The sequence below is a fragment of the Chiloscyllium punctatum genome, chromosome 41 (assembly GCF_047496795.1).
Source record: "Chiloscyllium punctatum isolate Juve2018m chromosome 41, sChiPun1.3, whole genome shotgun sequence".
Lineage (NCBI taxonomy): Eukaryota > Metazoa > Chordata > Chondrichthyes > Orectolobiformes > Hemiscylliidae > Chiloscyllium > Chiloscyllium punctatum.
The window spans coordinates 27,189,290-27,217,161 of NC_092779.1; the positions used below are offsets into that span (position 1 = coordinate 27,189,290).

Consider the following 27,872-nt stretch of genomic DNA (forward strand, 5'->3'; position numbering starts at 1 on the left):
AAACTAATCCATTATAAGAGTTCAGGATGATTAGATTGTGAGCACTCCTACATGATATATTTCTCTTTCCTGTTTTATCAAGGAACGATGGTGTAACATTCATATGCAAATGATTTTGAAAGCTGGTGTTACACTCTATTGTAACAACTGAATGTCTTTTAGCCTTTGAAAGCAATTTATTAAAAAACACTGGGAATTATTAAATGATGGAAGTACGAAGAAATGGGACTCAGGAAGTTGGGTTCAAAGGTTATGAATTTCTGTCCTTTCGCTGACCATCATGGCAAATGTGTAAGCCTTATGCTGGAACAAATTTCAATCACATTACTAGTAAAGAGGCAAATTGAACAAGTCTGGAAGTGAATTTCCAAAAGTGGTTCAAAAACAAGTTTCTTGCCATGAGGGATTTTAAATCGGCTGAATGCATGAGAACTACCAGATTCCACCTGCCAAAAATATTATCTGTCAGCCATGCACAAACCTCAAGTGACAAGCTCAGCACCAGATAACTGAAAGCGTATACAGCATAATGCAAGATCACCAGTTCTGGTTGGCATTTTCTGGGTGGCATGAACAACTGCCATTTTCTCACCACTGGTCACCTGCGATGCCCATCATCAGTGCCCAGACTTCCCTATTCAACTGGGTGGTTCTTGACCATTAGATTCCTGATGAAGGGCTTATGCCCAAAACATCGACTCTCCTGCTCCTCTGATGCTGCCTGACCTGCTGTGCTTTTCCAGCACCACACTTTTCAACTCTGATTCTTGACCATTGGTCAAACAGCCTTCTTTGCTCTGTCCCACTTCTAACATATTAACAAGAGATGAAGGAAAATTTCAAAGAAAACTCAAAAGAAAACTCAAAATCTTTAAGAATATGATTTTCTCCTTGGTTGCTGACAGTTAGTGACCAGAAGGTCAATCTTCAATTCCTCACAGCTCCAGAATATTCTGAATGGTTTGCATATCTCATAACGATATGATGGTTTTGCAAGGTTTGTAGCTCAGGTTGAGGTTTAGGGTGTAGGTTTGCTCGCTGAGCTGTAGGTTTGATATCCAGACGTTTCATTACCTGGCTAGGTAACACCATCAGTGGTGACCTCCAAGTGAAGCGAAGCTGTTGTCTCCTGCTTTCTATTTATATGTTTGTCCTGGATGGGGTTCCTGGTGATGTCATTTCCTGTTCGTTTTCTGAGGGGTTGATAGATGGTATCTAGATCTGTGTTTGTTTATGTGGTTGGAGTGCCAGGCCTCTAGGAATTCTCTGGCATGTCTTTGCTTAGCCTGTCCCAGGATAGATGTGTTGTCCCAGTCGAAATGGTGGCTCCCTCATAGCCCTACACACGGATTATAAAAGCCCACCATTTTGACTGGGACAATACAGCTATCCTGGGACAGGCTAAGCAAAGACATACCAGAGAATTCCTAGAGGCCTGCCACTCCATCCATAATGCCATAAACAAACACATAGATCTAGATACCATCTATCAACTCCTCAGAAAATGAACAGGAAATGACATCACCACAAACCCCAGGAACCCCATCCAGAACAAACATATAAATAGAAAGCAGGAGTCAACAGCTTCACTTCACTTGGAGGTCACCACTGAAGATGTTACCTAGCCAGGTAATGAAACGTGTGGATATCAAACCTACAGCTCAGCGAGCAAACCTACACCCTAGATATGATGCATTTTTGTTTTCTGAGGCTGGGTCAGTTTGATTAGTCAGTGAGAGAGGTGTTTCAAACCACTGCACCTTGATACCAGAGGGAGGACACTTGCAAGCCTTTCTCCATACACCAGTCCACAGAGGAAAGGCTAACCAGAGCCAGGTTGGCAGAGGACTGCAATTTGGCCAAACCTGTAACCTCTGATTTATAATTATAACAGTAGTTGGATCTAGTACAGAAGCAGAAACTTTAATGATCTCATTGTTCTGGGAATCAATAGAACATCAGTGACTATATGGTCTTGCCATGACTGCATACAATAAGCGTTTAGGACATGAATTTCTATCAGGGTTTGATCAATGAGAAAAGTTGCAAATGAATAATGATCTGCTGTTACTGTTCCAGCCTGAAGGATAACTGGATTCCACCAAACGATGCCAGTCATCTTATGAAAGACAAACGCATCATCATCTAGGCCATTATCGGAGCAGTGACGGTTTGCAGCAGCATGGGGACACCTTCATAACTTTCTCACCTTTAAATCATAGGGTGATTTGTTCAAGTGCATCTCTAGAGACTGGATATACAATATAGTCTGACACTCCCAGAGCAGAAGTAAAGGGGTTTATATCACTTAGTGAAGGGTGTGTATCATTGATCATGTATTATCTGTGGATGGGATGTTAAATCATTGCCAGTTTTACCTCTCTGGTACTAATTCAAAGAGCAGGGAAGGGTTCATATATAATTTAATCAAAAAGAGATAAGATATTTTTATTTAATTGCTGTCTGTGGGATGTTTCTATATGAAAAATTGACTGTTGTTTCCTACATTTCATAATGATCATATTTCAGAAGTACTTAAATGACTGTTAAATACTTTGGGATTTGTGAGATCATTAGAGCTTTGTATGGGTGCAAGACTTACTTCTTCAAGCATTCATGGAAGCAGTCTGACCTTAGAGTGCCTTCTGGTTGGAGGTAAAGATCTGTTTGTAATTAATCATAGCCTGCTTCAGTTCAAGACCAGTAATCTATACTGTCTGCTCGGTATTGATCTCTGATCAGTTTAACAGCTACCTTAAAGAATCATCATGATTGCCAGGAGTTGCTAGCACATGGGACTGTTTTATAAGTGATTGTAAAATTCGTGCTCTAGGATAGCAATACGTGTAGCTAATTATCAATCACATTATTGTCTCAAGCTTTCACAAATGTGTTGTTGAAAAGGGCAAAAATTATCTCAATGACCCCCCACTCAGTGGAATTTATGGAACCAATCCATGGTATTTTCTTAATGACTGAAAAAAGACAAAGTCAGAGAGGCATACAAATTGAACACTGGCAACAAACTGATGTGTTTGTACTCCACAATTTGTGCTGGTTTTAGGCATTGTCATTGACAGAAAAGGATTATTGAGCACAATAATTTTGACTTTATTCATCCCTGGCAGAACACAGAAATAATATTTTTTGCTGTGTTACTGTGATGGTTACTTCAATAGGTTAATGGTGAGAACTTCTGTGGGTTATATTATTTCCTCCTGACCTGAATGCAAAGACAACTTGTACTTGGGTCGATGTAAACATCAATTGTGCAACATTTGTTGGATCAAAACAAGTTAGGAACAACCAAAGACTAATCTGTGAGCTGGACGTGGGAGTCATGAGATGCTAAGTATAGGAGGTTGCCTTTAATTTCATCAGCTTTTCAAAAGAGCCATCCAGCCAGTCCTGCTCCTTTTCCCTTTTAGTCCTGAATATTTTTCCTTTTCAGTCTAGTACTCTTTGAGTCAAAAGGTCATACTCCAAAGAGCCGAGCAGAAACTCCAGGCTAACACAGATGCAGCACTCTCCTTTAGATATTAAAACTGTGGTCCTGCCTACTCATTCTAGTGGATATAGAATATCTCATGTTATTCAGAATAACAGAGGGGGTTTCCAGAGACACCCAGTTAAGACTCATATCCCAACCAACATCCAAATAAAATAAAACTTTCTCATGGTCTATGTGACATTGTTGTCCAAGTTAACAACTGTGTTTTCCTACATTATAAAGCTGGATTTTTAAAGTGGTTCATAAGCTTTAAGTGATTTAGGAATGACTTGAGGTTATGAAAGGTGCTATGCAAATGTGAGTGCTTTGTTTATTAGCTTGACTAGAAAGCATGTGCTTGGCAGTGAAGTACATTTTGCTGATTGTTTTGCTCTTAGTTTTGAGCTTGGTCATTTTCTGGAAACACAATCAAGGTTTAAGAACCACAAAAACCACCAAATTCCTCTAAAATTCTCTCATTCATAGTCATAGAGTTATACAGCACGGAAACTCTTCAATGCCGACCAGATATCCTAATCTAGCAGAGACCCCTTTGCCAGCATTTAGCCCATATCCCTCTAAACCCTACCACCTATTCATATACTCATCCAGATGTCTTTTAAATGTTGTAATTGTACCCACTTCCACCATTTCCTCTGGCAACTTGTTCCATACACGCATCACCCGCGGTGTGAAAAAGTTGCCCTTTAGGTCTTTTTTAAATTTCTCCCCTCTCACCTTAAATCTATACCTCTAGTTTGGTCTCCCCCATCACAGGGAAAAGACCTTGACGGTTCACCCTATACATGATTTGGAGATGCTGGTGTTGGACTGGGGTGTACAAGTTTCAAATCACACAACACCAGGTTATAGTCCAACAGGTTAAATTGGAAGCACTAGCTTTTGAAGCGCTGCTCCTTCATCAGACGGTTGGATTATAATCCGGTGTCGTGTGATTTTTTTTTAAACTTTGTACACCCTATCCATGCCCCTCACAATTTTCTCAAACGCTAAAGTCACTCCTCAGCCTCCGACTTTCTGTGGAAAAAAGACCCCGTCATCTTTGTATTTCCACTTTTCTCAAAACAGCCACAAAAATAATATTTTTTTTAAATATAGTCGATTTATTGATTTTTTTAATGTTGATTTATTTGTGATAATATCTCATCTTCCTCTCAGAGGTGGAGACATAGTCACCCCTAAAGGCAGAGCTAAGTTTACAAGGTTTCTTGCAACAGTATCAGTTGCTAACAATTACCCAGTTCAGACATTTGTTTACTGTGCAGACTTTGTGGTTCCCAGATAACAAGGGAAGATTTTGCCATATACGCAAGTGCACCTTTGATTTTTTTTTTCCTTTTTGGCTAATGGATGGAGAATGATGAAACATCTTCCTGCTTTTGGCACTCTCAGTTAGCATCGAGTTCTTCCAATGTCAAGAAGTAGATTCTCCAATAATGTGCCCAAACTCCAACCACGGAAGAGTGATCCCTTCTTATACTAATGAGATATTAGCATTTCCTGCAGGATCCTTCTATAAGCAAGTGTGCTGGAATGCAGTCAATATTGTATTGCAAACTCACGCTCATTAGAAGCCGTGTCAAGAACCCTTCCAGCAAATTGGTCTATATACCAGATCCAGAATGCCAGTGTAAAGAGGAGAGTCAATCTTATCATTCTGGACTGAATCCAAAGTCTGGTCCCAAAGGATGAATGTTAATTCACAGATCACTCAGTCCTTGCAAGCTCACTTAATAAACTTCTTCAGGCTTGCTCATTCCAGTTGTCCTTAATCACAGCCTGATCCGGATGAAGGTACCTGGTCCACAATGACAACACTTCTGTATAGATGGTGTGCAAAGTGCCGATTAAAGACAGGGCTAAAATTCATCCAGGTTGAAATCTGCTTTTCCATGTGTCACCTTACAACTAGACTGGAATATCACTGTTTATGGATGTGTGTGTGTGTGTGTGTGAGATGTGTGTGTGTGTGATGTGTGGATGTATGAATGTATTAGGCTGAGGGTTCCAGTTACATCACAGGGTTTTAACCACCCTATCCCAGATTTTCAGATAAAACATCAAATGCTGAGCCATCACACATCTCTCAGAAATGGCTACGGCTGCACAGTTACAGTGCAAAAGAAATATGTAGAAAACAATTAATAACAAGAACAAATTAATCAGTGTGTGCTTTCAAATCAAAAAAGGTCGAAAGTCACAAACTAATTACCATAAAATTAAACATTGGTTGTATACATAAAGAAAAACTTTTTTATCTCTGCACATGTCCTTCATATATATTATATATAATATATATTATATATGTATAAAATATATGAGAGTGTGTGGCACACCATATCCAAATGGCAATATAGTCAATCCATGAGGATTTCAAAACAACACCCTGAAGGAGATGAATATTGTGGCATCATTGAATCTGTAGCCATCATTGATAAAGAACTGTAAGATAAGTTTTCCTATTCAACAGTCTAAGGAAGCAGCAACGATCATCGTACTCTTTTAAGTATCTCCTCGCCTTTGGGAATTCAGTCACAGCCCCTGTTTACTTGAACAAGTTGTTCCATTTACAGAAGTGACAGGAAAACCTGATGAAGGAACAAAACATAAAATTAATTAAACATATTTCAGAGAGTTCTGACATCTAATGCAGAAACCGCAAAAGTGTTTTGTTTTCACCATTTATATCTCAAACATTACGCAGAATATGTTTTTTTTTAATTCAATCATGGGTTGTGGACATTGCTAGCATTTATTGCCTGTCTCTAGCTGCCTCTGAAAAGGTGGTGATAAACTCCCTGCTTGAATGGCTGCAGTCGATTTACAGTAGGTAGATCCAGAGTACCGTTTGGAAGGAAGTTGCAGGACTCTGACCACGTGACACTAAAAGAACAGCGATATATTTACAAGTCATGCAAGTAAACCAAAGACCATTAACTATCAACTTCATTGGTGTCCTGACCACCTGGTTTCAAATTGGACAAGGGGAGTGACTCTTGTCAAAAGGGTGATATAGGTATTTGCACTTCATTTTGATGTCATAGGCATAATCAGGATGAAATTACCTTAGCTCATTCTATAGCAAGTGCTGGACAATTAAGTCAATGTGTGTCTTGGGCCACAGAATCCTTACAGAACAACACAGGTGACCATTAGGCCAGTCATATCTGTGCTGGCTCTCCAAATGAGCGACTCCACTGCTCTTCTCCATATCCCTGCACATTCATTCTTTCCCGATTGGAATCCACTTCTCTCTTGCCTCCCTCAGGTGAGCTTGCCTTCACTGTACTCTCAGGCAGTGCAATTCAAAGCTTAGCCACTAGCTGCTTGAGAAACTCCTTAAAGCACCTTTCATTTTAGAATCTATTCACAACATTTGATATTTTTGGGGTCAAATTAACTAGCCTTTAGATACAAACCAAAGGTTCTATTACACTACTCTGGTGAAATTCTCCTGTATTAAGTACAGAATAGGTTAGATGCAGTGAGAAGTTCCTTCTATATTGGCCATTACCTAATCAACTACTCCTAAGTTCAGGTACATCAAGTACAGAATTTGTTTCAAAGGGCTAGAGGATGGAAAAAAATTACACATTGTTGAAATTGGGGGAAAGAGTTAAGACAAGAAATTAGAGGACAATTAGGGAACGAACAGGAATTTATTTGAAACATGGTTTAACAAATTAAATTGATTTTTTAAAAACCTGTATCAGAAATCTTTATTGGACACATACTGGAGGATTTTCAGGATATGAAAGGATGCAAGATGACAAACGATGAAAACCAAAAGAACTGTGGACGCTGTAAATCAGAACCAGAAACAGACCTTGGTGGAAAAGCTCAGTAGGTCTGGCAGCATCTGTGAAGAGAAAACAGAGTTAACATTTCGGGTCCAGTGCCCCTTCCTCAGATCCGGAAAGGGTCTGTTCTGAGGAAGGGTCACCGGACCCGAAACATTCACTCTGATTTCTCTTCACAGATGCTGCCAGACTTGCTGAAATTTACCAGCACCTTCTGTTTCTATTTGTGTCAAACAATTAAAGATTATTTTCATTGCTTAATGAATCAGTTATAATATGACAGTGATTCAAGATAATTACTCAAACATGGGGGAATGATATAGTGCATCTTTTTATATAACTGGAACATGGATGCTTTATTACAAATTGTTTGAAGTAAATACAGTGATGTGTTTAAGAAATTTGGATAATGATGTGTAAATAGCAGAATAAAAAATGTACAGATTCCAAGGGTAAGAAGAATAAGCAGACAGTTCCACTTAAAGAGCTAGCACCAATATAGCCACATGGTTCACTGGCCTATTTCAGACTTTAATCTTAGGAAATCTTGAATTCATACACTAGAGCCTTTACTATGCCCTTCACCATCTCAACATCTGTCAAATAACCACTCACGTCCCTGAACTCCTTCGAAAAGAACTCTAGCTAACCTCATTTGACAACCTCCTCATTTAGCTATCAATCTAGGAAAACTCCGCTGAACCACCTCCAATGCATTTACATCCTTCCTTAAATAAGGAGACAAATCTGCACAGTCATTGAGATGAGCCCTGACATCCTTACTTTTATGTTCAATTCCTCTCAAAATAAAAGATAACATTTCATTAGCCTTCTCAATCACTTGCTGCACCTCCATGCTAATTTTCTGAGATTGGAACACCAAATCCTTCTGCACCTCAGAATCCTACAGTCAGTCTCTGTTTAAATGATACTGTTCACTTTGGCAGGAAGAATGAAAAGAACAATGTCACGTTTTCCACTTTATGCTCCATCGGTCAGACCTTTGCACACTCACTTGCCTATCTACATCAGTCAGCATCTTTGTAATGCCATTTTCGCAAAATACCGCTTTACCTGTTTTTGTGTCACGTGCAAATGTAGCTATTATGTCTTCAATCTCATCTAAGTAATGGATGTAAATTGTAAATGATTAACAGCTCAGTCAGGCCCCTGCAGGACACCATTGTCACTGCCTACCAATATGAAAACAAACCATTTATGCATCCTCTTGGTTTTCTGCCAGCCAACCAGCCAATCTTTTGCACATCATAGTATGACACCCTCTTATGCCATGAGCTCATTCTTTTACAATAACATTTCATGTGGAATCTACTGGTTCTGCCCTCTGCAGCTAGATCATCTGCTTTCTGACCCACAGGACTACAAAAATAAAGATAGACAACTGCACCTCCTCCACGATGACAGTCAACACTGGAGGCCCCCAACGATTGTCCTTAGTCCCCTACTGTACTCCCTGTATATCCATGATTGTGCTGCCAAATTCCGAATGAGTGCCATCTACAAATTTGTAGATGACACCACCCTAGAAGGACAGGTACCTCACAGTGAGTCAGATTACAGAAAGGAGATAGAGGGCTTGGTGATGTGATGCAATGAAAACAGCCTCTCTCTCAACATCACCAAAACTAAAGAAAAGATCATATAAAGATATTAATCAGAGGTACTAAGTTAGCCTGTAGCAGTGTTTTTTCGAGCAGTAAGACAGTGCTGTTTTCTGTAGTTTGCTAACATGCAAATATGGCCTTTAGTAGAGTGATGTGCTCTCCCTGTTGGATGTGGGAGATTACGGAGAATTTCCATATTACCAATGATTATATCTGCAGTATGATTCCTATCAGATCACGTGGATTAGTTGGGGCGGCAGTTAGAGGCAATGAGGAATTTATAGGAGCTAGGGGGTGTGATGGATGGCAGTTATAGGAAAGAAGAGAAATGGCAGATACAGTCAGGATGAGAGTTCCTGCCTTGAAAGGTAGGATAGGGAGGCAGGTAGTGCAGGAAACCTGCAGGCTATCCCCAACTCAAGCATGTATGCCGTTTTGCAAAATGTAGGGGGTGATGGACTCAGGAGAATGTAATAGAAACAGCAAAGTTTCTGGTTCCAAGGTGGGCTCTACTGTAACAAAGGATCCGTTAGGTTCCAAACGATTGATTAATTCCCCTCCCCCCCCCCCCCCCCCCCAATCTTACCCCACTTCCAATCCTCCAGCTCAACACTGTCCTCATGACCTGTCCTACCTGCCAATCTTCCTTCCCACCTATCTGCTCCACCCTCTTCTCTGACCTATCACCTTCATCCCCACCCCCATCCACCTATTGTACTCTTTGCTAACTTCTCCCCAGAGGGAGAGCAGGAAGTCGTTGCACACATCGAAACTAATGACATAGGAAGGAAAAATCTTGGGATTCTGAAGGGAAAATACAAGTAGTTAGGCAGGAATTTAAAAAGGAAGTCTTTGAGTAGTAATATCTGGATTACTCCCAGTGTTATGAGTTAGTGAGGGTAGGAATAGGAGGATAGAACAGCTGAATGAGTGGCTAAGGAGCTGATGCAAGGGAGAAGGGTTCACATTATTGAATCATTGGAATCTCTTCTGGGGTAGAAGTGACCTGTATAAGGATGGACGGATTAAACCTGAATTGGAAGGGTAGTAATATACTGGTAGAGAGATTAGCCAGAGCTGCTTGGGAAGATTTAAACTAGTAAGGTGGGGATGGGGGCCAAGGAGATAGTGAGGAAAGAGATCAGTCTGGGACTGGTACATTTGGGAAAGGGAGCAAGTCAAACAGTCAGGGCAGGCAGGAACACAGCAGAGAAGGAGATAAATTAAATTGCATTTATTTCAATGCACGAGGCCTACCAGGGAAGGCAGGTGAATTCAGTGCATGGTTAGGAACTTGGGACTGGGATATCATAGCAATTACAGAGATGTGGCTCAGGACGGACAGGACTGGCAACTTAATATTCCAGGTTGCAAATGCTATCTGAGGGTTAGAAAAAGGGACAAGAGAGGAGGGGGAGTGGCGTTTTTGATAAAGGATAGCATTACAGCTGTGCTGAGGGAGGATATTCCTGGGAATACATCCAGGGAAGTTATTTGGTGGAACTGAGAAATAAGAAAGGGATGATTATCTTATTGGGATTGTACTATAGACCCCCTAATAGTCAGAGGGAAATTGAGAAACAAACTTGTAAGGAGATCTCGGCTATCTGTAAGAATAATAGGGTGGTTATGGTAGGGGATTTTAACTTTCCAAACATAGACTGGGACTGCCATAGTATTGAGGGTTTAGATGGAAAAGAATTTGTTAAGTGTATACAAGAAAACTTTCTGATTCAGTATGTGAATATATTTGCTAGAAAAAGTGCAAAACTTGAACGAATCTTGGGAAATAAGGAAGGGCAGGTGACTGAGGTGTTATTGGGGGAGCATTTTGGGGCCAGCAACCATAATTCTATCAATTTTAAAATAGTGATGGAAAAGAATGGACCTGATCTAAAAGTTCAAGTTCTAAATTGGAGGAAGCCCAATTTTGACTGGATTAGGCGGAGTTGATGTTCACAGGTAAAGGGATGGCTGGAAAATAGGAAGCCTTCAAAAATGAGATAATGAGAGTCCAGAGAAAGTATAGTGAAAGGAAAGGCTGGTAGGTACAGGGAATACTAGATGACTAGAGAAATTGAGGGTTTGGTCAAGAAAAAGAAGGAAGCATATGTCAGGTATAGACAACAGAGATCGAGTGGATCCTAAGAAGAGTATAAAGGCAGTAGGAATATCAATTAAGAGGGAAATTAGGAGGTCAAAAAGGGGACATGAGATAGCTTTGGCAAATAGTGTTAAGGACAATCCAAAGAGATTTTATAAATACATTAAGGACAAAGGGTAACTAGGGAGAAAATAGGGTCCCTCAAAGATCAGCAAGGCAGTCTATGTGTGGAGCCACAGAAGATAGGCGAAATACTAAATGAGTATTTTTGCATCACTGTTTACTGTGGAGAAAGACAAGGAAAATACAGAAAGTGGGAAATAGATGGTGACATCTTGAAAAATATCCATATTACAAAGGATGAAGTGCTAGATGTCTTGAAACACAAAGGTGGATAAATCCCCAAGGACCTGATCAGGCGTACCCTAGAACTCTGTGGGAAGCTGGGGAAGTGATTGCTGGGCTCCTTACTGAGATATTTGTATCATTGATAGTCACAGGTGAGGCACCGCTAGACTGGAGGTTGGCAAACGTGGTGCCACTATTTAAGAAAAGTTTGTAAGGAAAAGCCAGGGTGGGAGTGGTAGAGTCAGAATCATTGGCGACCTTTAAGCGACATTTGGATAGGTACATGGATGGGTGCTTAATCTAGGTTAGAAGTTCGGCACAACATCGTGGGCCGAAGGGCCTGTTCTGTGCTGTATTGTTCTATGTTCTATACACTGCCAAGCCTGACATCAGTGCGGGGCAGATTGTTGGAGAGAATCAGGATTTACATGTAGTTGGATAGGCATGGACTGATTAGGGGGAGTCAACTTGGCTTTGTGTATGGGAAATCATGTCTCACTAACTGATTTGAGTTATCCAGATTACAGAGGAGGAAGTGCTGGATGTCTTGAAATGGTTAAAGGTGGATAAATCCCCAGGACCTGATCAGGTGTACCCGAGAACTCTGTGGGAAGCTAGAGAAGTGATTGCTGGGCCTCTTGCTGAGATATTTGTATCATCGATAGTCACAGGTGAGGTGCCGGAAGATTGGAAGTTGGCAAACAGGTGCCACTGTTTAAGGAGGGCGGTAAAGACAAGTCAGGGAACTATAGACCTGTGAGCCTGACCTCGGTGGTGGGCAAGTTGTGGGAGGGAATCCTGAGGGACAGGATGTACATATATTTGGAAAGGCAAGGGCTGATTAGGGATAGTCAACATGGCTTTGTGCGTGGGAAATCATGTCTCACAAACTTGATTGAACTTGTTGAAGAAGTAACAAAAGAGGATTGATGAGGGCAGAGCAGTAGATGTGATCTATATGGACTTCAGTAAGGCGTTTGACAAGGTTCCCCATGGGAGACTGATTAGCAAGGTTCGATCTCATGGAATACAGGGAGAACTAGCCATTTGGATGCAGAACTGGCTCAAAGGTAGAAGACAGAGGGTGGTGGTGGAGGGTTGTTTTTCAAACTGGAGGCCTGTGACCAGTGGAGTGCCACAGGATCGGTGCTGGGTCCTCTACTTTTTGTCATTTACATAAATGATTTGGATGCGAACATAAGGTACAGTTAGTAAGTTTGCAGATGACACCAAAATTGGAGGTGTAGTGGACAACAAAGAGGGTTACCCCAGATTACAACAGGATCTTGACCAGATGGGCCAATGGGCTGAGAAGTGGCAGATGGAATTTAGTTCAGATAAATGCGAGGTGCTGCATTTTGGGAAAGCAAATGTTAGCAGGACTTACACACTTAATGGTAAGGTCCTAGGGAATGTTGCTGAACAAAGAGACCATGGAGTGCAGGTTCATAGCTCCTTGAAAGTGGAGTCTCAGGTAGATAGGATAGTGAAGGCGGCATTTGGTATGCTTTCCATTATTGGTCAGAGTGTTGAGTACAGGAGTTGGGAGGTCATGTTGTAGCTGTACAGGACATTGGTTAGGCCACTGTTGGAATATTGCGTGCAATTCTGGCCTCCTTCCTATCGGAAAGATGTTGTGAAACTTGAAAGGGTTCAGAAAAGATTTACAAGGATGTTGCCAGGGTTGGAGGATCTGAGCTACAGGGAGACGCTGAACAGGCTGGGGCAGTTTTCCCTGGAGTGTCGGTGGCTGAGGGGTGACTTTATAGAGGTTTATAAAATTATGAGGGGTATGGATAGGATAAATAGACAAAGTCTTTTCCCTGAGGTCAGGGAGTCCAGAACTAGAGGACATAGGTTTAGGGTGAGAGGGGAAAGGTAAAAAGAGACCTAAGGGGCAACTTTTTCACGCAGAGGGTGGTACGTGTATGGAATGAGCTGCCAGAGGGAGTGGTGGAGGCTGGTACAATTGCAATATTTAAGAGGCTTTTGGATGGGTATATGAACAGGAAGGATTTGGAGAGATATGGGCCGGGTGCTGGCAGGTGGGACTAGACTGGGTTGGGATATCTGGTCGGCATGGACAGGTTGGACCGAAGGGTCTGTTTCCATGTTATACATCTCTCTGACTCTATAACAAAGAGGATTGATGAGGACAGAGTGGTGGACATGATGTATAGGTATTTCAGTAAGGTATTTGACAAGGTTCCTCATGTTGGACTGGTTAGCAAGGTTAGATCACGTGGAGTACAGGGAGAATTAGCCTTTTGGATATGAAGATAGGAGACAGAGGGTGATGGTGCAGGGTTGCTGTTTAGACTGGAGGCCTGTGACCAGTGGTGTGACACAAGGATTAGTGTTGGGTCCACTGTTTTTTATCATTTACATAAACAATATTGATGTGAACATAGGACTATAGTTAGTAGGTTTGCAGATAACACCAAAATTGTGGTGTATTGAGAGCAAATAAGGCTATCTCAGAGTACAATGGGATCTTGATCCGATGGGCCAATGGGCCATGGTGTGGCAGATGGCGCTTAATTTTAATAAATGTGAAGTGCTGCGTTTTAGAAAGGCAAAACAGGGCAGGACTAAAACACTAAATCGTAAGGTCTTGGGAAGTGTTGCTGAACAAAGAGACCTGGGAGTACAGTTCATAGTTCCTTGAAAGCGGAATCACAGGTAGATAGGATAGTGAAGGCAGCATTTAGTATGCTTTCCTTTATTGGTCATTGCGTTGAGTACAGGAGTTGTAAGGTCATGTTGCGGCTATACAGGACATTGGTTAGGCAATTTTTGGAGTATTATGGCAATTCTGTTCTTCCTGCTGGAGGAAGGATGTTGTGAAACTTGAAAGGGTTCAGAAAATATTTACAAGGATATTGCAAGGGTTTGAGCTATACGGAGATACTGACTAGCCTGGGGCTGTTTTCCCTGTAGCGACAAAGGCTGAGGGGTGACCCTATAGAGGTTTATAAGATCATGAAGGGCATGGATAGGGTAAATAGACAAGGTCTTTTCCCTGGGTTTGGGGTCTAGAGAACTAGAGGGCATAGGTTTAGGGTGAGAGGGGAAACGGTTAAAAGAAACCTAAGGGACATCTTTTTCATGGCATAGGTGGTGCACATATGAGCTACCAGAGGAAATGGAGGCTGGTACAAATAGAACATTTAAAAGACAGCTGGATGGGTACATGAATAGAATGGGTTTAAAGGGGTATGGGCCAAGTGCTGGCAAACGGGATTAGATTAATTTAGGATTTCTGGTCAGCATAGACGAGTTGGACGGAAGGGGCTGTTTTTTCCATGTTGTACATCTCTATGATTTCAGAAAGAAAGGAGGAGAACACACCCGCATCCACATCAACAGAGTTGAGGTTGAGAGGGTAGAGAGCGTTAACTTCTTTGGAGTGATGATAACCGACAATCTGTCCTGGACTTGCCACGTAGACCCGATAAGTCAAGAAGGCATAACCATGCCTCTTCTTCCTCAGGTGGCTCAGGAAATTTGGTATGTCCATACAGATCCTCGCCAACTTTCACAGATGCAACATTGAAAGCATACTGTCCAGGTGCATAATGGCCTGGTACGGCAACTGCTCTGCCCAAGTTCATGAGACCATCACGGAAGCCAACCTTCCATCCATAGATTCTATTTATATTGATTGTTGCCACGGAAAGGCTGCCAACATCATCAAAGACCCATCGTACCCCAGTAATGATCTCCTACAACTTCTTCCATCAGGCAGAAGATATAGGAGCTTGATCACGTGTGCCAGCAGATTCAAGAACAACTTCTTCCCAACTGTTATTGGATTGATGAATGGACTCTCTAACTTCAAATAATGCTGATCTTGCTCATGTTGATCTTGTCGAACACATACCTTGTGCGGTGTGACCAGTATGTCTCTGTCTTAAGTTTTTTTTTCATCCTATAACCTGTATGTCCTTGCTTATGATCTGCCTGTACCACCCGTAAACAAAGCTTTCCATTGTACTTAGGTACACGTGACAATAAATAAATCAAATCAAATAGCACATCTTCAAGAAATCCAAATACTATACTTCAATGGATCCACTTTTCCCACAGCGCATCTCCTGCACTCCTTCAAAGAATTCTAATAAATTGATTCAACACTGTTTTCCTTTTACAAAATCTTCATGACTCTTCCCAACAACTTTCAGATTGTCAAAAAGTCCAAGTATAACCTCCTTAATAATCAATTCTAACACCTGCCCTCACAGAAGATGTCAAGTTAACTGGCCTATAGTTCTATATTTCTAACTAACTTCCTCTCATGTTCTAATTTATTTGTCCTGCTCCGATGTTCTCTGTAGTCTGAGCAGTCACCTGACCTTCCTCTCACCTTTGCTTGATTATATGCTTTTCCCTTGCCTTGAATAGAACACTGACATTGCAAACTTGCCTCCTGGCTGTGGACTGACTGCCCTCCTCTCCTCTTCTTGTTCTTTCACCAAATAGTAGGCAAGATAAGGGCTTGAGAACTTTAAACTTGATCTCTGAAGCAAACTCAACACATATTTTAGCGTGGAAATTCTGACTTTAATTACATTTTCTGTTGAACAGCTGCCAAACCATCAGACTTTCCATTAGCTTGACCTGTTCCTGGGTTACATGAATAAGACTCCATAAGACTAGAAGAAGACGTTTTCTTCAGAACAATAACCAAAATAAATTATCTTTTTTCAATCAGGAAGTATAGTTCCCCATTCCTTTGTTAATTGGATAACTTCCTCTCCCCATACCACACACTATTGCATGGATCATTGAAGCAACAGGATTGGACATTCATTTCTTTGTTTACCTCTTTTTTTTGCTGGTTGAGAAAGACAGAACCTTGCTCTTTGAATTTCCCCACTTCCTCTTACTCAATGAACCACTGGCTTTCTATTTTATTTTTGAGTCAGCCATCAGGCATCACAGACGGAATACTTCCACTCTATAGCAAATTCCAATGATAGAATAATAGACTGTCACACTAACCCCTGGAAATTATTTTGTTGAGATTGACTTTTGTCCGATTTTCTGCACAATATACAGTTGCTTGATATAATATCTGGGATTGCTTTTATTGCAATTCTGGGGACAACGATCTAAGTCCCAAGCAACCAAGGAAAACACAGGCTTGCAATAGGTAAGGGAATTCAGGTGAAACATTTCTACTTTGCGGAGTAGACTAATTTATCACAAAAGTCAGACAGGCAACTAGGCACAGTCATGGGTTACAACATGAGCTCAGGCAGTTGAGGCAAATTAAAATGAATAAATACATTTAAATAACAGCTTTTCTCTTTTGGTGAAATGTTTATATTCAATGAGATGAGGGAAATATCCAAGATGTTGTTTACACAAACTGACCATAATTTCCATCTATTACTTTGCTTCATCAAGGAACTCACATAGTTTGGGTAGGGTGGAAAGTGTGATTCACGCTGATTGACAATGGATTTTGAGAGCTCACAAGGGTTAAGTATTCAACCTTTAGCTTCTGGGGGCTGAGGCAAGAGAGTACAAACCAATTGCTTATTTTGTGAGAGGAGTATAGAAGGTGCAGACAGAAGCCTGTTATTATGCTTATCTCTATTAATTGTTCACACATTTGTACAATCGAGCCCAGTACCTGCATAAAAGATCTCAGTTTAAATGAGATTTCCTAGTTTTCTGAGCTGGAAACAAACAGAGTTGAGGAGAGGCAACTGAATGAAGCCTGAGCTTGGGCCAACTGCATTTCTTGCCAACCAACCACAAAGATATTCATGTTGTTTATGGTGAAATATGTTCCCAAGGGCCACACAAGCCCAATCCTCCTGACTGAAAATTGGAAAGAGACATCATGGCTAATGTGGAAATACAGATCCATTACTCAATTTCATCAAAACAAAATTCTGTGCAATAGCCAGATATTCCAAGCTTTTGCATGCTGTTTTATCTCAGGCATTTCAAACAACAAACCTGCTTTTTTTTTTACTCAAATCTTGGAATAAGTGTTCACTTCGTAATTGAGATTGGGAACCTAACTTTACTTGTGCTAAAATAAAACTAATCGTGCTGATGATCTAGAGTCTATGAACTGAAGGATGGTAAAAACAGACATCAAAGTAATTTTCAAAACAAAACTGGATATATGTAATTGTATCAATAATAAAAGAGAGGGCCATTTGGCCCAACTGGGCTATACTGTTACTTTGCTCTAGAGGAGCTTCCGTCAACACAGCTTCATCTCATTCTCAGCATAACCTTCTATTCCTTTGTTTCTCTTGTAGTTCTCTAACTTTTGCTTTTTTTTAAACAAAGAAGTATGCTTGAGGATATTTACAGAGGAACCTTAACTATCCGAAGGACACGGGACGGGAGTAGTTCGCTTGATTGATTGAGTTCCAGATAATCCTGATAACATAATTTAACGTAGCATCAGGACCTCACGATCTTGTCGGATAATTTGATAATGGTGTGTTGGGATAATCAAGGTTCCTCTGTACTTAGAGAAAGGAGCAAATGTGCATGGTAAATAGAAAGAGCTGGAGAGTGGGACTAATTGGATAGGTCTTTCAAAGAGCTAACACAGGAATTATGGATGAATGGCCTCCTTTGGTGCTGTAAGATTCTGTAAAGCTAATCAGTCTGAATGTTGCATTAGACTGGCAGCCTATTATAGCTGTCAAATTTCCATTGCCTGTAGCTCAGTACTACATTTCATTTTGTCCAGAAAAATAATCACAAATCCATGTTGTACAATCACAAACAGCCTTCAGAGTTATACTTCAAGCAGGTTTTGCAGTAACATGAAACATATCATATTTCAAGATGTATATAATGACATTTGAAAATGTTCGAGACATTGAAACAATTCAATTCCACGACTGTCCCTAGTCAAGTGAGGAAAGTGGCCCAACAACTGCCAAATTAAGCAAGATTTATTGGTTGAAATAAAGTCAGATTCCTTCAGAAATTGTGAACAGACGAACAAGAACAGAACTTTAAGCGGGAATAAATTTCTTTTACTCTCTTGTGGGACCTGAGCATTGTTGGCTGGCCAGCATTTATTGCATGTCCTTGGTTGTCCTTGAGAATGTAGCGGTGAGCTGCTTTCTCGAACTGCTGTAGTCTATGTGCTGTAGGTAGACCCACAATTGCTCCAACAAGAAATACTGGAGACAAATGGACCTCTTTCCTCCTACTTGATAGCATTTAAAACAAATTTCTTTTCATTATTCTTACATGGGATGAAGGCATTGCTAGCTAGGTAGCATTTATTGCCCATCCCTAATTACCCAGAGGGCAGTTAAGAGTCAACCACATTGCTATGGGTGTGGAGTCACATGTCAGCCAGACCAGGTAAGGATGGCAGTCTCTTTCCCTAAAGGATATTATTAGTATCGGCAATAGTATCCGACAATCAGTAATGGATTCACTCTTAATTCCAAAGATTTTAAAAAATTGAATTCAAATTCCACCATCTGCCCTGGTGGGATTCAAATCCAGATTCCCAGAACATTGCCAGAGTTTCTGGATCAATAGTCTAGTGATAATATGACTAGGTCATTATCTTCCCTAGTCTCAGAAATCCATTTCAATATCCTAACATTCCTAGTGCGTGTGCACTCTCTGCATGGAGTTATGTGATTCATCTGCCAGTTTCGATAAATGTAAGCTCATTTCCAGTCTGATACATTTTGATATGTGGGATAAACTCACTAAGTGCACTTAAAGCAAATGATAACTGCATATTGAAGTCGTCATGAACATCTTATTAGCATGTTGAATATAGTAGGCAAGTGATCCTGTACATTTCATAGACCAAAAACATTCTATACCTGCTATTAAACAGACTTCCAGAGACTTTAGTAAGCAGAAGCAACTTGTGTCTCAGTGTAACTGTTAGTCAAGCAGTCAAAAGCCAATCTACATAACGATCCAATATTAGAGAAGATAAGACAAGCCTTACAAAGAAATTACCTTCTAGCAAAGTAAAAATCCGTTTCGTTCATCTGTTAATCTGATGGGTGCTCAGGACAAGACCTATTGACTTCAAACCAAGAATCTATACATCTGGAGAGAAATATAAATACAAAATTCCTGTTAGACAAAGTCTACACACACAATAGTCACCGGAAAGAAAGCATCTTCTTAGAGATTAAAGCCGATTACATGGAATAAAGCCATCCAGAATATAATTGAAGGTTTGCAAACAACGCAATGGAATCATCATTCAGTCATACTTGTGAGTCAGGTTCCATTCCATAGGAGCATAATACCTTTAAAACTTTCTGAAAAATTTGTCACTTGTCTCTCTCTATTTTTGTGTTTTTCTTCCGCTCCTGCCTGCGGTCTCTCTTCTGTCAGTGAGAGCCAGAAGCTCCCTTTGCCCACTGCTGTTCCTGACAGTAAAAGGTGAGATAACACATTCTTAAGGCTTCATCAGTGTGGAATATCAAAAGGCCAGCTGAGAATTTTAACTAACAAATGTGAGAATTGCTGGATTTTTAAAAAAAGTTCATTCCCATTGAACGGCAGACAAGACTCGAAAGATTGCATAATCTGTTCCTGCTCCAGGCTGAAATCTCATTGAGCTGAGGGACTGGTCTGCTGACTGGACAGCTGATGTCTGCTTATCAGAAGACATTTACAGAGGTCTTTCACTTTCCAGCTCTTACTCGGCTTTGGTGTTTGTAAAGCATTTTGAGATATTGTTCTGAGTTGAATGAAGAATACAAATGAAGGTTGCTAATGATTATATCATTTCATTCACTGCACTCAAAACAAAAATCAGGGCACCATTCCAATCCTATATTAATTTTACATCCATACAATTTGTCTGGGGGTGTTTTGTTTTTCTTGCTTCTGTGCCCATGTGAATTTCCATGGACAAAAATGTGTGCATGTGGCACACACATGTGCAGAGGGTGGGCGTGGATGGGGAAGGATGCAACATGCAGTAGGTAGGTCTCAGAGACCTCAAGAAGAAAGACACTTCTTTTAATGTTTGAACGGAGCAGGATACCATATGATTTATTTTTAAACAATTTTCCATGATGCACCGTGAATTAAAAGCAACCACTAATTAAGGCGCTCTCTTTTGGAGAGCAATGAAAAAGCATTAGAGTGAAGACTGAAATGCAGAAACTTCTGAACTAATTCACACTTGTAATAACTGTAAAGTTCTCTGCTCATGCTATGAATTAATCCTGAACCAGAAGTGACGCAAGCAGACCTATTTCAAAGCCGATGACTATGAACCTAAGTCAACTGAGCAATGGCTTCCTGATGAAGGGCTTTTGCCTGAAATGTTAATTTTCTTGATCCTCAGATGCTGCCTGACTGCTGTACCTTTCCAGCACCATTCTAATCTTGAGTAATGGGTGGCTCAGGGTTGAATGTACAACCCTCCCAGAATGCACTGCAGCCTATACAACTTGGCATTAATCCCTTTACCATTGCAATCAGCAACCTTGGAAAGTTTTGTTTTAATACTTTGACAATTTTTTAAAAAATTAAACACTTTTTTAAAAATATTAGAAATTGGTAAAAAGGCTGTTTGAATGGGGTGCTGGACTTGGGAATGGACATGTGATGGATATCCCGGTCCATCCAGAGTTTGTGCAACCAGAAAAGGTGGCAATCTTAGCCCATTGAGATGGGCCTGAGAAATTGCCATTGAACATTCCGGCCTGGACACACAAACTGTCGAGAAAAAACTTTTGAGTCCATACAATTTCAGAGACAGGGTTTTGGGAACAATTGGTATTTCTGTGAATTTAATAATTTATGCAACGATCAGCTCAAACATCCCAAAAGCATTGTCGATATTGAGAGGCCATCAGTGTTCTGTCATGGTAGATTCTGGCATTCAGGTATTGAGAAAATTCTCAGGTTTTGAGAAAATTCAGGTATTGAGAAAATTCGCCTTGGAGACAGCTGCACCACTCAACATGATCAATACTGATCCTCCAGCCCAATGATGCATTTGCATTCTCCCCCTCTAGCCCTTGATGCCTCTTAATAAACAATTGACCTTGACACTCAAAACTTTGTGCTGCCGCAATATTTTCAGCCCCTTAGTCTACTTACCCTTTATGGTAGATGCATAAACAAGGCAAGCGTGCAATGGTATCTCCCTGCTGCAGTTCTTCAAGACATATTGCACATTCTCCAGTATCTTTACTTAGCACATCCTCTACAGCAACAACAAAAAAATACAAATCAGTGTCATTACAAGGAATTATACCATTGGTCATTGATGTTGCTTCAAAGTTTTTAAAAGCTTCCACCAGCAGAACTCCAACAGCATGTCGTTATGTCCTATTAAAAGATAACGGAGTAAGAACTCTGTCAACAGATAAGGAATATGCTTCGCAGGAACTAATGTTACCAACTGGAGGGAGGCAATGGCCTCATGGTATTATTACTGGACTGTTAAACCAGAGGCACAGGAAATATTCTGGGGACCTGGGTTTGAAATCCACCACGGCAGATGGTAGGGTTTAAATTCAATAACAACCTGGAATTAAGAATCTAATTTCAACCATGAAATCACTGTCAATTATTGGGTTGGATCACTAATGCCCATTAAGGAAGGAAACTGACATCTTAATCAGGTCTGGCCAACATGCGACTCCACAGCCAATGTGATTGACTCTTAACTATCCTCTGGGATGGGTAATAACTAGCCAGTGATGCTATCATCCCATGAATGAATTTTTTAAAAACACACAAGTTAATGATACCGTTATAATATAAAGTTGCACTCAATTAGCCTAAGGGAGTCATTCTGGGCTTGAAATGTTAACTGTTTTTCTCTGCACAGATGCAACCAGACCTGCTGAGTTTCTCCTGCATTCTCTGTATTTGTTTCAGATTTCCAGCATCTGTGGTATTTTGCCTTTATACTATCCTCTGGCTCAAGCAGACAATCAGCGTTTATTTACATGCAAGTCCCTCACTAGGGTTTCAACTCAAAGATCAACACTGGCATTCCAGTGTTGTACTGAGGGATTGCTGCACTGGCAGAGATTGTGGATGAGATATGAAACTGCTGAGATGGATGCACAAGTTCTAACAGCACTACTTCAAGGAAGAGCAGAGGAGTTATCCCTCAAACAACATCACAAAATCTAAAAACGACCATCTATTGCCGCTTGAGGGAGTTTACTGTGCACAAATTGACTTTCATATTACACTATAACAGCAATTTCTTTTATGAAAAAGCATTTCTCTGATGCCCTTGGAGATGTCCAATGGTCAAGTAAAGGGGTATATAAATGTGATTTTAAAAAATAAATAAACCTTTTTAGATTTATATCTGTGAGTGCAAGTAATGGGGAGAATTTGTTTTAGGGATTAGAGAGTCTAAGGCCCTTCAGCCCATCGAGACTGCACTAGTGAAAAACAAAAACAATAACCTAATTATTCTAACTTTATTTTTCAGCATTTGCCTTACGGCCTTGTATGACTTAGTGCACTTTCTAAATACTTCCCAAATATTAGGAGGCAGAAAGGAGTCCCTCCTGTGTACCTTATCCATGCCTTTTGTGAATTTGCACATCCTGATCATGCTTTACTGAACACATTTACTGGATTGTAAGAGAGAACCCTTATTTCTGAGCAGGCCGCTTGTTCCATTTTTCTTCTGGATGAAGTGCAAGTCACAATTACTATTCAGCTTGTGTTAACTGTCCAGGAGAGATCAGGAAGAACCTGGTTTAGAAACGCACAGGCTTCAGAGCATTTTGTTAAAAAGCATCCTGAATGACTTCACAAAAAGACACCAGTAGAGGGGGCTGTGCCTCTCTGTTTTGTGCTTGTGAGCTCAGGTCACATTCACACTTTAGTTTTGAAAGCCAGAGGGAAAGCAAACCAAACGAGACCAATGTATTCGGGGAGGCACTAACACTCAGCGATAAACCTCCCAGGTACCTGCAATAGGACGTGACTCAACAGCCGCTACAAAGCCAGCATATCAGACTCAGAATCATTACACCGAAAGGAACAGAATGTCACGCAGAGGAAGGTTTATAGAAAGATTGTTATTGTTAATCTTCCAGTGGGAATGAGTTATCACAGCAACTACTGATATTTGTCAACAGAGCATCTCTGAATAAGTACAGCAGACAAAAAATGCATCACAGATTAGGGAGGCTAACCAAAAGCAGAATAATGAAGGAGGTGGGGAGAAAGAAGAATTGTGATGGAGGGGTAAATGCAGAAATATAATAATGGAATCCAGTGTTTAAAGCCTAAAGGCTGAGGGACACTGAGGATGTGCAAGAAGCCAGAATGGGAGGTATACTGACGTCTAGGAGAGTTGCAAGAGACTCCAGGGAATTAGTCAAAGCCACTGAACAAGTTGAAACGGAGGACGTGAACAGAGTACATCTGAACATACATATCGGGAAAAAACGTAGGCCCCTCAAACTTGTTCTGTCATTCAAAGACTGATCTGTTTGTGCTTTGAATTCCACATCCCCATCTACACCTGGTAATCTTTGCTTCCCTTACCCAAGAAGAAAGCATCTACCTCCACCTTAAAATGAATGTCCTCATCTCTATCCTAAAAGGTGTCACAAATCTTTGCACAGGGCCTCCTAGTTTTGGGTTCACCTACAAAGTCGAGATGGTTCAGAACAAGAGCAGAAGGTGGTCAGGGATCACGAGAAAAATGGTACGCCAACAAGTTACAATATAGTTAGCAAAACACAGTACCGTAGCCTATTAAAAGGAGAAAACATTACAGAAGAAATGTTTATTGGCATGCTTCATTAGGAATGAGCTATCACCATTCTGGAGGTCCTGTTTCAGTCCCTTATTAAGGCAGATATCACATTTCTTTGTTCAACTTTATTTTACATTGTTTCTCTGTTTTAAAATTGAATTAGGTTTATTGTCACATGCACCCACATGAAAAGTTTACAAGTCGCCATTTATGGTGCCACCTTACATACAAAGGTACCTAGGTACAGAGTCTTAGAGAATCCAGTTTTCACTAGAGGGAAAGGAATTGGTTTCTGGCTGGGTTTGACTGGTTTTATCAGTTGAACTTCTGAGTTGTATCAGACAAGCTTTACTGACATGAAATAATCATGCCAACCCCTGGCAGTGCGATGATTGTACTGTTCACTAACTTCAAACACGTTACAGGCTGGGATTGAAGTTATTGTGACCGCTTGGCTCCTCACCACCTTGTACACATATTTACCTACCTCAGCCAGATTAAATCTTCAGATGACCCAGGAAATCCTGCTGCAAAATTCTGAGGATTTTAATATGAGCACTCTCTAAGCAAGGTTACACACAATTTTTCTCATGACATCCAAACCACTGCAGCTCAGTGACCCAAAGTCTTGTGGTTTGGGTTTGCCCCTTCCAGATTTCTTATTTTTAAGGCCTCTTACTTTGATCTGTGACTTTGAAAAGCCCTATTTGAATAATGCACAGATTCAAGGACAGTCTATTTACATCACATATCCCCTGGGAATTAGTATCAGTTGAGCTCACGGTCTAAAGGAAACTTCTCATTTTCAGCACATCTTTTCAATATAGAGAGATTCATTACAGCCAGAGGAAGCCATTCAGTTAGATCTTGTCTGAACATCACTTCCCACAACCTCTGATTCACACATCTTTACTCTTAAACAAACAGAAGTGCGTGCTTGTGGTTACACATACATTTTATTTGTTTGTGGGATGTGGGCATTGTTGGCTAAGCCAGGATTTATTGCCCATTTCTTATTGATGTCAAGATGGTGACCCACTCAGTCCAGGAGATATAGGTATACTAATAGTGTTGGTAGGAATGAGGTTTGACACAGAAATGGTGACATATATCCAAATCAGGACAATGCGTGCCTTGGAGGTCAACTTGAAAGGGTGTCATTCCCATTGTATCTGCTGCCATTGTCCTGGTGGAAGAAGTCATGGATTTGAAAGGTGTTGTTGAGGGATCTTTGGTGGGTATTTGACCTATCGGCACACATATGCATGCATTGAATGTGTCAAATGTGTGTGTCTATTTTCTATGTATAGAAGCTGTTTATTTTTGTGTACAGGGACTTGCATGTATTTTATAGACAAACATGTGTGAGGAGATATCTAAAATATGCAGTTGTGGTCATTTAACATTTTTTCTAACTCAGTCACTGATGTCACCATAGAACAGGAACTTAGGACCAGTTGTGCTGGCTGATATTTGTCCTGTCATTTCAAGATTCTGGCATGAATTTAATCCTTCTCCAAACTCCAGTGAAGTCCTCAAATTGCAGTGAACAGGGGAAATAGTCAAACCTGGGACCTCTCTCAAGTTACTGCGCTTCAAGACACAAACTATATTCCTTTTCCTATCCTTGGTCTCCTCATTTTTCATTCTCCCTGAATTGTTTATTAAATAGTAACATCACCTTCTGCATTTATATTGATTTGTAGGAGTATTTGGGCTAACACTAAAAGCAGAATTAAAGAATTTAGCAATATCCTTGACAATTACTAACCCCATTAAACTTAAAGCCACAACATAGAAGAAAAACGTTAATTTCCTGAATACAATACAACTTACACGAGCACAAAATAACAGGCATCAGTTCAGAATAAAAAGTTTGCTTCAAAACAAAAGACACATCCTTCTAAACATAAAGGGCCCATCATCTTAAATGAACCTTCCAAAGACTGTTCAGGCGATATGCACAAAGCTAGAATACTTTAACCAGGCATTTATAACCCATTCTGCTCCCTCTGAAATCACAGTGTCAATTAAATTTAACAATTGACAAGAGAGTATTCATTCCAGTAGCATTGGATACATTTTTCCCCATATACATACATTGTAAAGCTAAAACTACCACATTCATTTGCAAGTAATTCAATACCTCAATTATTTCAGGATCTCCAGGCTCTGATTTAGCTAAGTGTCCTTTACAACTTTGAAGTTGTTCATCTTATTTGCAGGCTCTCTCTAGCTTCTCCAGCATTGCAAACTCCCTCGTTCTCCAAACCCCTATTGGCTTCCCTTGGTTTTTCAATCTGTCGTGGCCGCCCAATCTCCTGTCTGCCCCTTGGATCGCCAAAGCCTCCAAGCCTCTTGCAGCCACAATGCCTCCAGTTTCATCATCCTCGTGCCCCCCACCTCCCAAGTCTCTTGCAGCCACCTTCTCCCTCATTTCCTGCCAGCCCCTTATAGCCTCCCATTTACCAACAATTCCCCAGGTGGCTGCCAACCTGCCTTCCCCACCCCCTCCCATGTGGCCTCTGACACCCCCCACTAAACCCACCCATAAATCCGGCTGTCCCAGCAAAAACATGAATGTCACTTCCCCGGCTGACATCACTATAAAGGCTGCTCCTGGCCCTGGCCTCCATTCCCCAGCCTCAGCTACATGGTGGCGTCTCCCAATTCCCCAGCTCCTGAATGTCAGCCCTCAGTTCCTGCACTGTGACCCTTGGTCCTGTGATTAAGCATTCACTGACCCTGCTGCTACTCCTCCAACCACAGACTGTCTCTCTTCTGCCTTTGTTGCTGATTGGTTCACTTTTGAACCAATCAGAGGAAGTATGGGGGAAAACCAACCTGTGATTGGAGGAGCAGCTCCTCACTTTTTTTTTCTATTCTATCCATAGTGATGACTTTTCTCCAACTGATTATCCCTGTGAATGAATGAAATTGCCCATTGCCCCGTGTTATCTTGAATGTTTCTGCAATGCATTGACAGCTGTTTGATCCAAGCAGCTCCCACCTCAATAATGAGCAATGATCAGGATCAGACATTAGAAAAGGGGTTAGACACTGACTGGAACTGTCCTTATGCCTGGTTCAAATGAACACAAGTTGGTCTTGAAGGAAGTGCTAGACTTAAATTTCAAGAAAAGATTCCATAGCATAGTTTGCATTGCCTTATGACTGGGAGACTGACCAGTGATCTCACTGAGAAACTCAACTAGTGCAGAAAGATGGAGCACAGTGAGAATGAGGTCAGGTGACCACTGGCCAATCACATGACTAAACCTCCAACCAACCCAGGTGGGACTTCAGTACTGTAGAAGCTAAGCTCAATTAAATTAAAACATTGGCAGCACCATGGTGCAAACTACTATTTTCCCAAGGACACACTAGCCATTTACACACTACAGTCTAGTCACCTACAATGCACACAAAACTGAACAGAACTGAAAGGGGAACTAAGCAAGTAACATTCACTTTGGAAACTTCCCATTTCTGTTTTGTGTTAAGTGGAATACAAGATTTTACAATAAGTAAAGGTCAACTACATGTTCTTCTCTCTTTTAGCTCATTGCCTGCAGAAAAAAAAGGAACCACTCGAATGAAAGAAAAACTGTTTTGGCGAAAAGAAAACAATGGAAGCTTTAAAAGCGGCCTAGGCCTAGGCAGCTGGAATTAGCACCAAAATGTACTGCACAAAGCAATGGAGGAGCTGGCTGACGTAGTGATCACATTGCATATTGATTTTGGAAATGCTTAC

At 40.8% G+C, this 27,872-nt stretch overlaps 2 protein-coding genes across 2 annotated transcripts in view; one reads left to right on the forward strand and one right to left on the reverse strand.

The window, feature by feature from the left end:
* Positions 1–3,730, forward strand: part of LOC140464948 (nucleotide-binding oligomerization domain-containing protein 1-like) — a 34,510-nt gene extending 30,780 nt beyond the window's left edge. The window contains exon 10 of the mRNA XM_072560611.1: positions 2,080–3,730. Within this exon, the coding sequence (XP_072416712.1) occupies positions 2,080–2,149 (70 nt within the window). The 3' untranslated portion in view covers positions 2,150–3,730. The remainder of the gene's footprint in view (positions 1–2,079) is intronic.
* An 863-nt stretch (positions 3,731–4,593) lies between these two features.
* The window catches only part of znrf2b (zinc and ring finger 2b), a 207,283-nt gene continuing 184,004 nt past the window's right edge, over positions 4,594–27,872 (reverse strand). The window contains exons 3-5 of the mRNA XM_072560612.1: positions 21,478–21,583; positions 19,366–19,458; positions 4,594–6,099 (exon numbers count right to left, since the gene is read on the reverse strand). Of these exons, the coding sequence (XP_072416713.1) occupies positions 19,401–19,458; positions 21,478–21,583 (164 nt within the window). The 3' untranslated portion in view covers positions 4,594–6,099; positions 19,366–19,400. The remainder of the gene's footprint in view (positions 6,100–19,365; positions 19,459–21,477; positions 21,584–27,872) is intronic.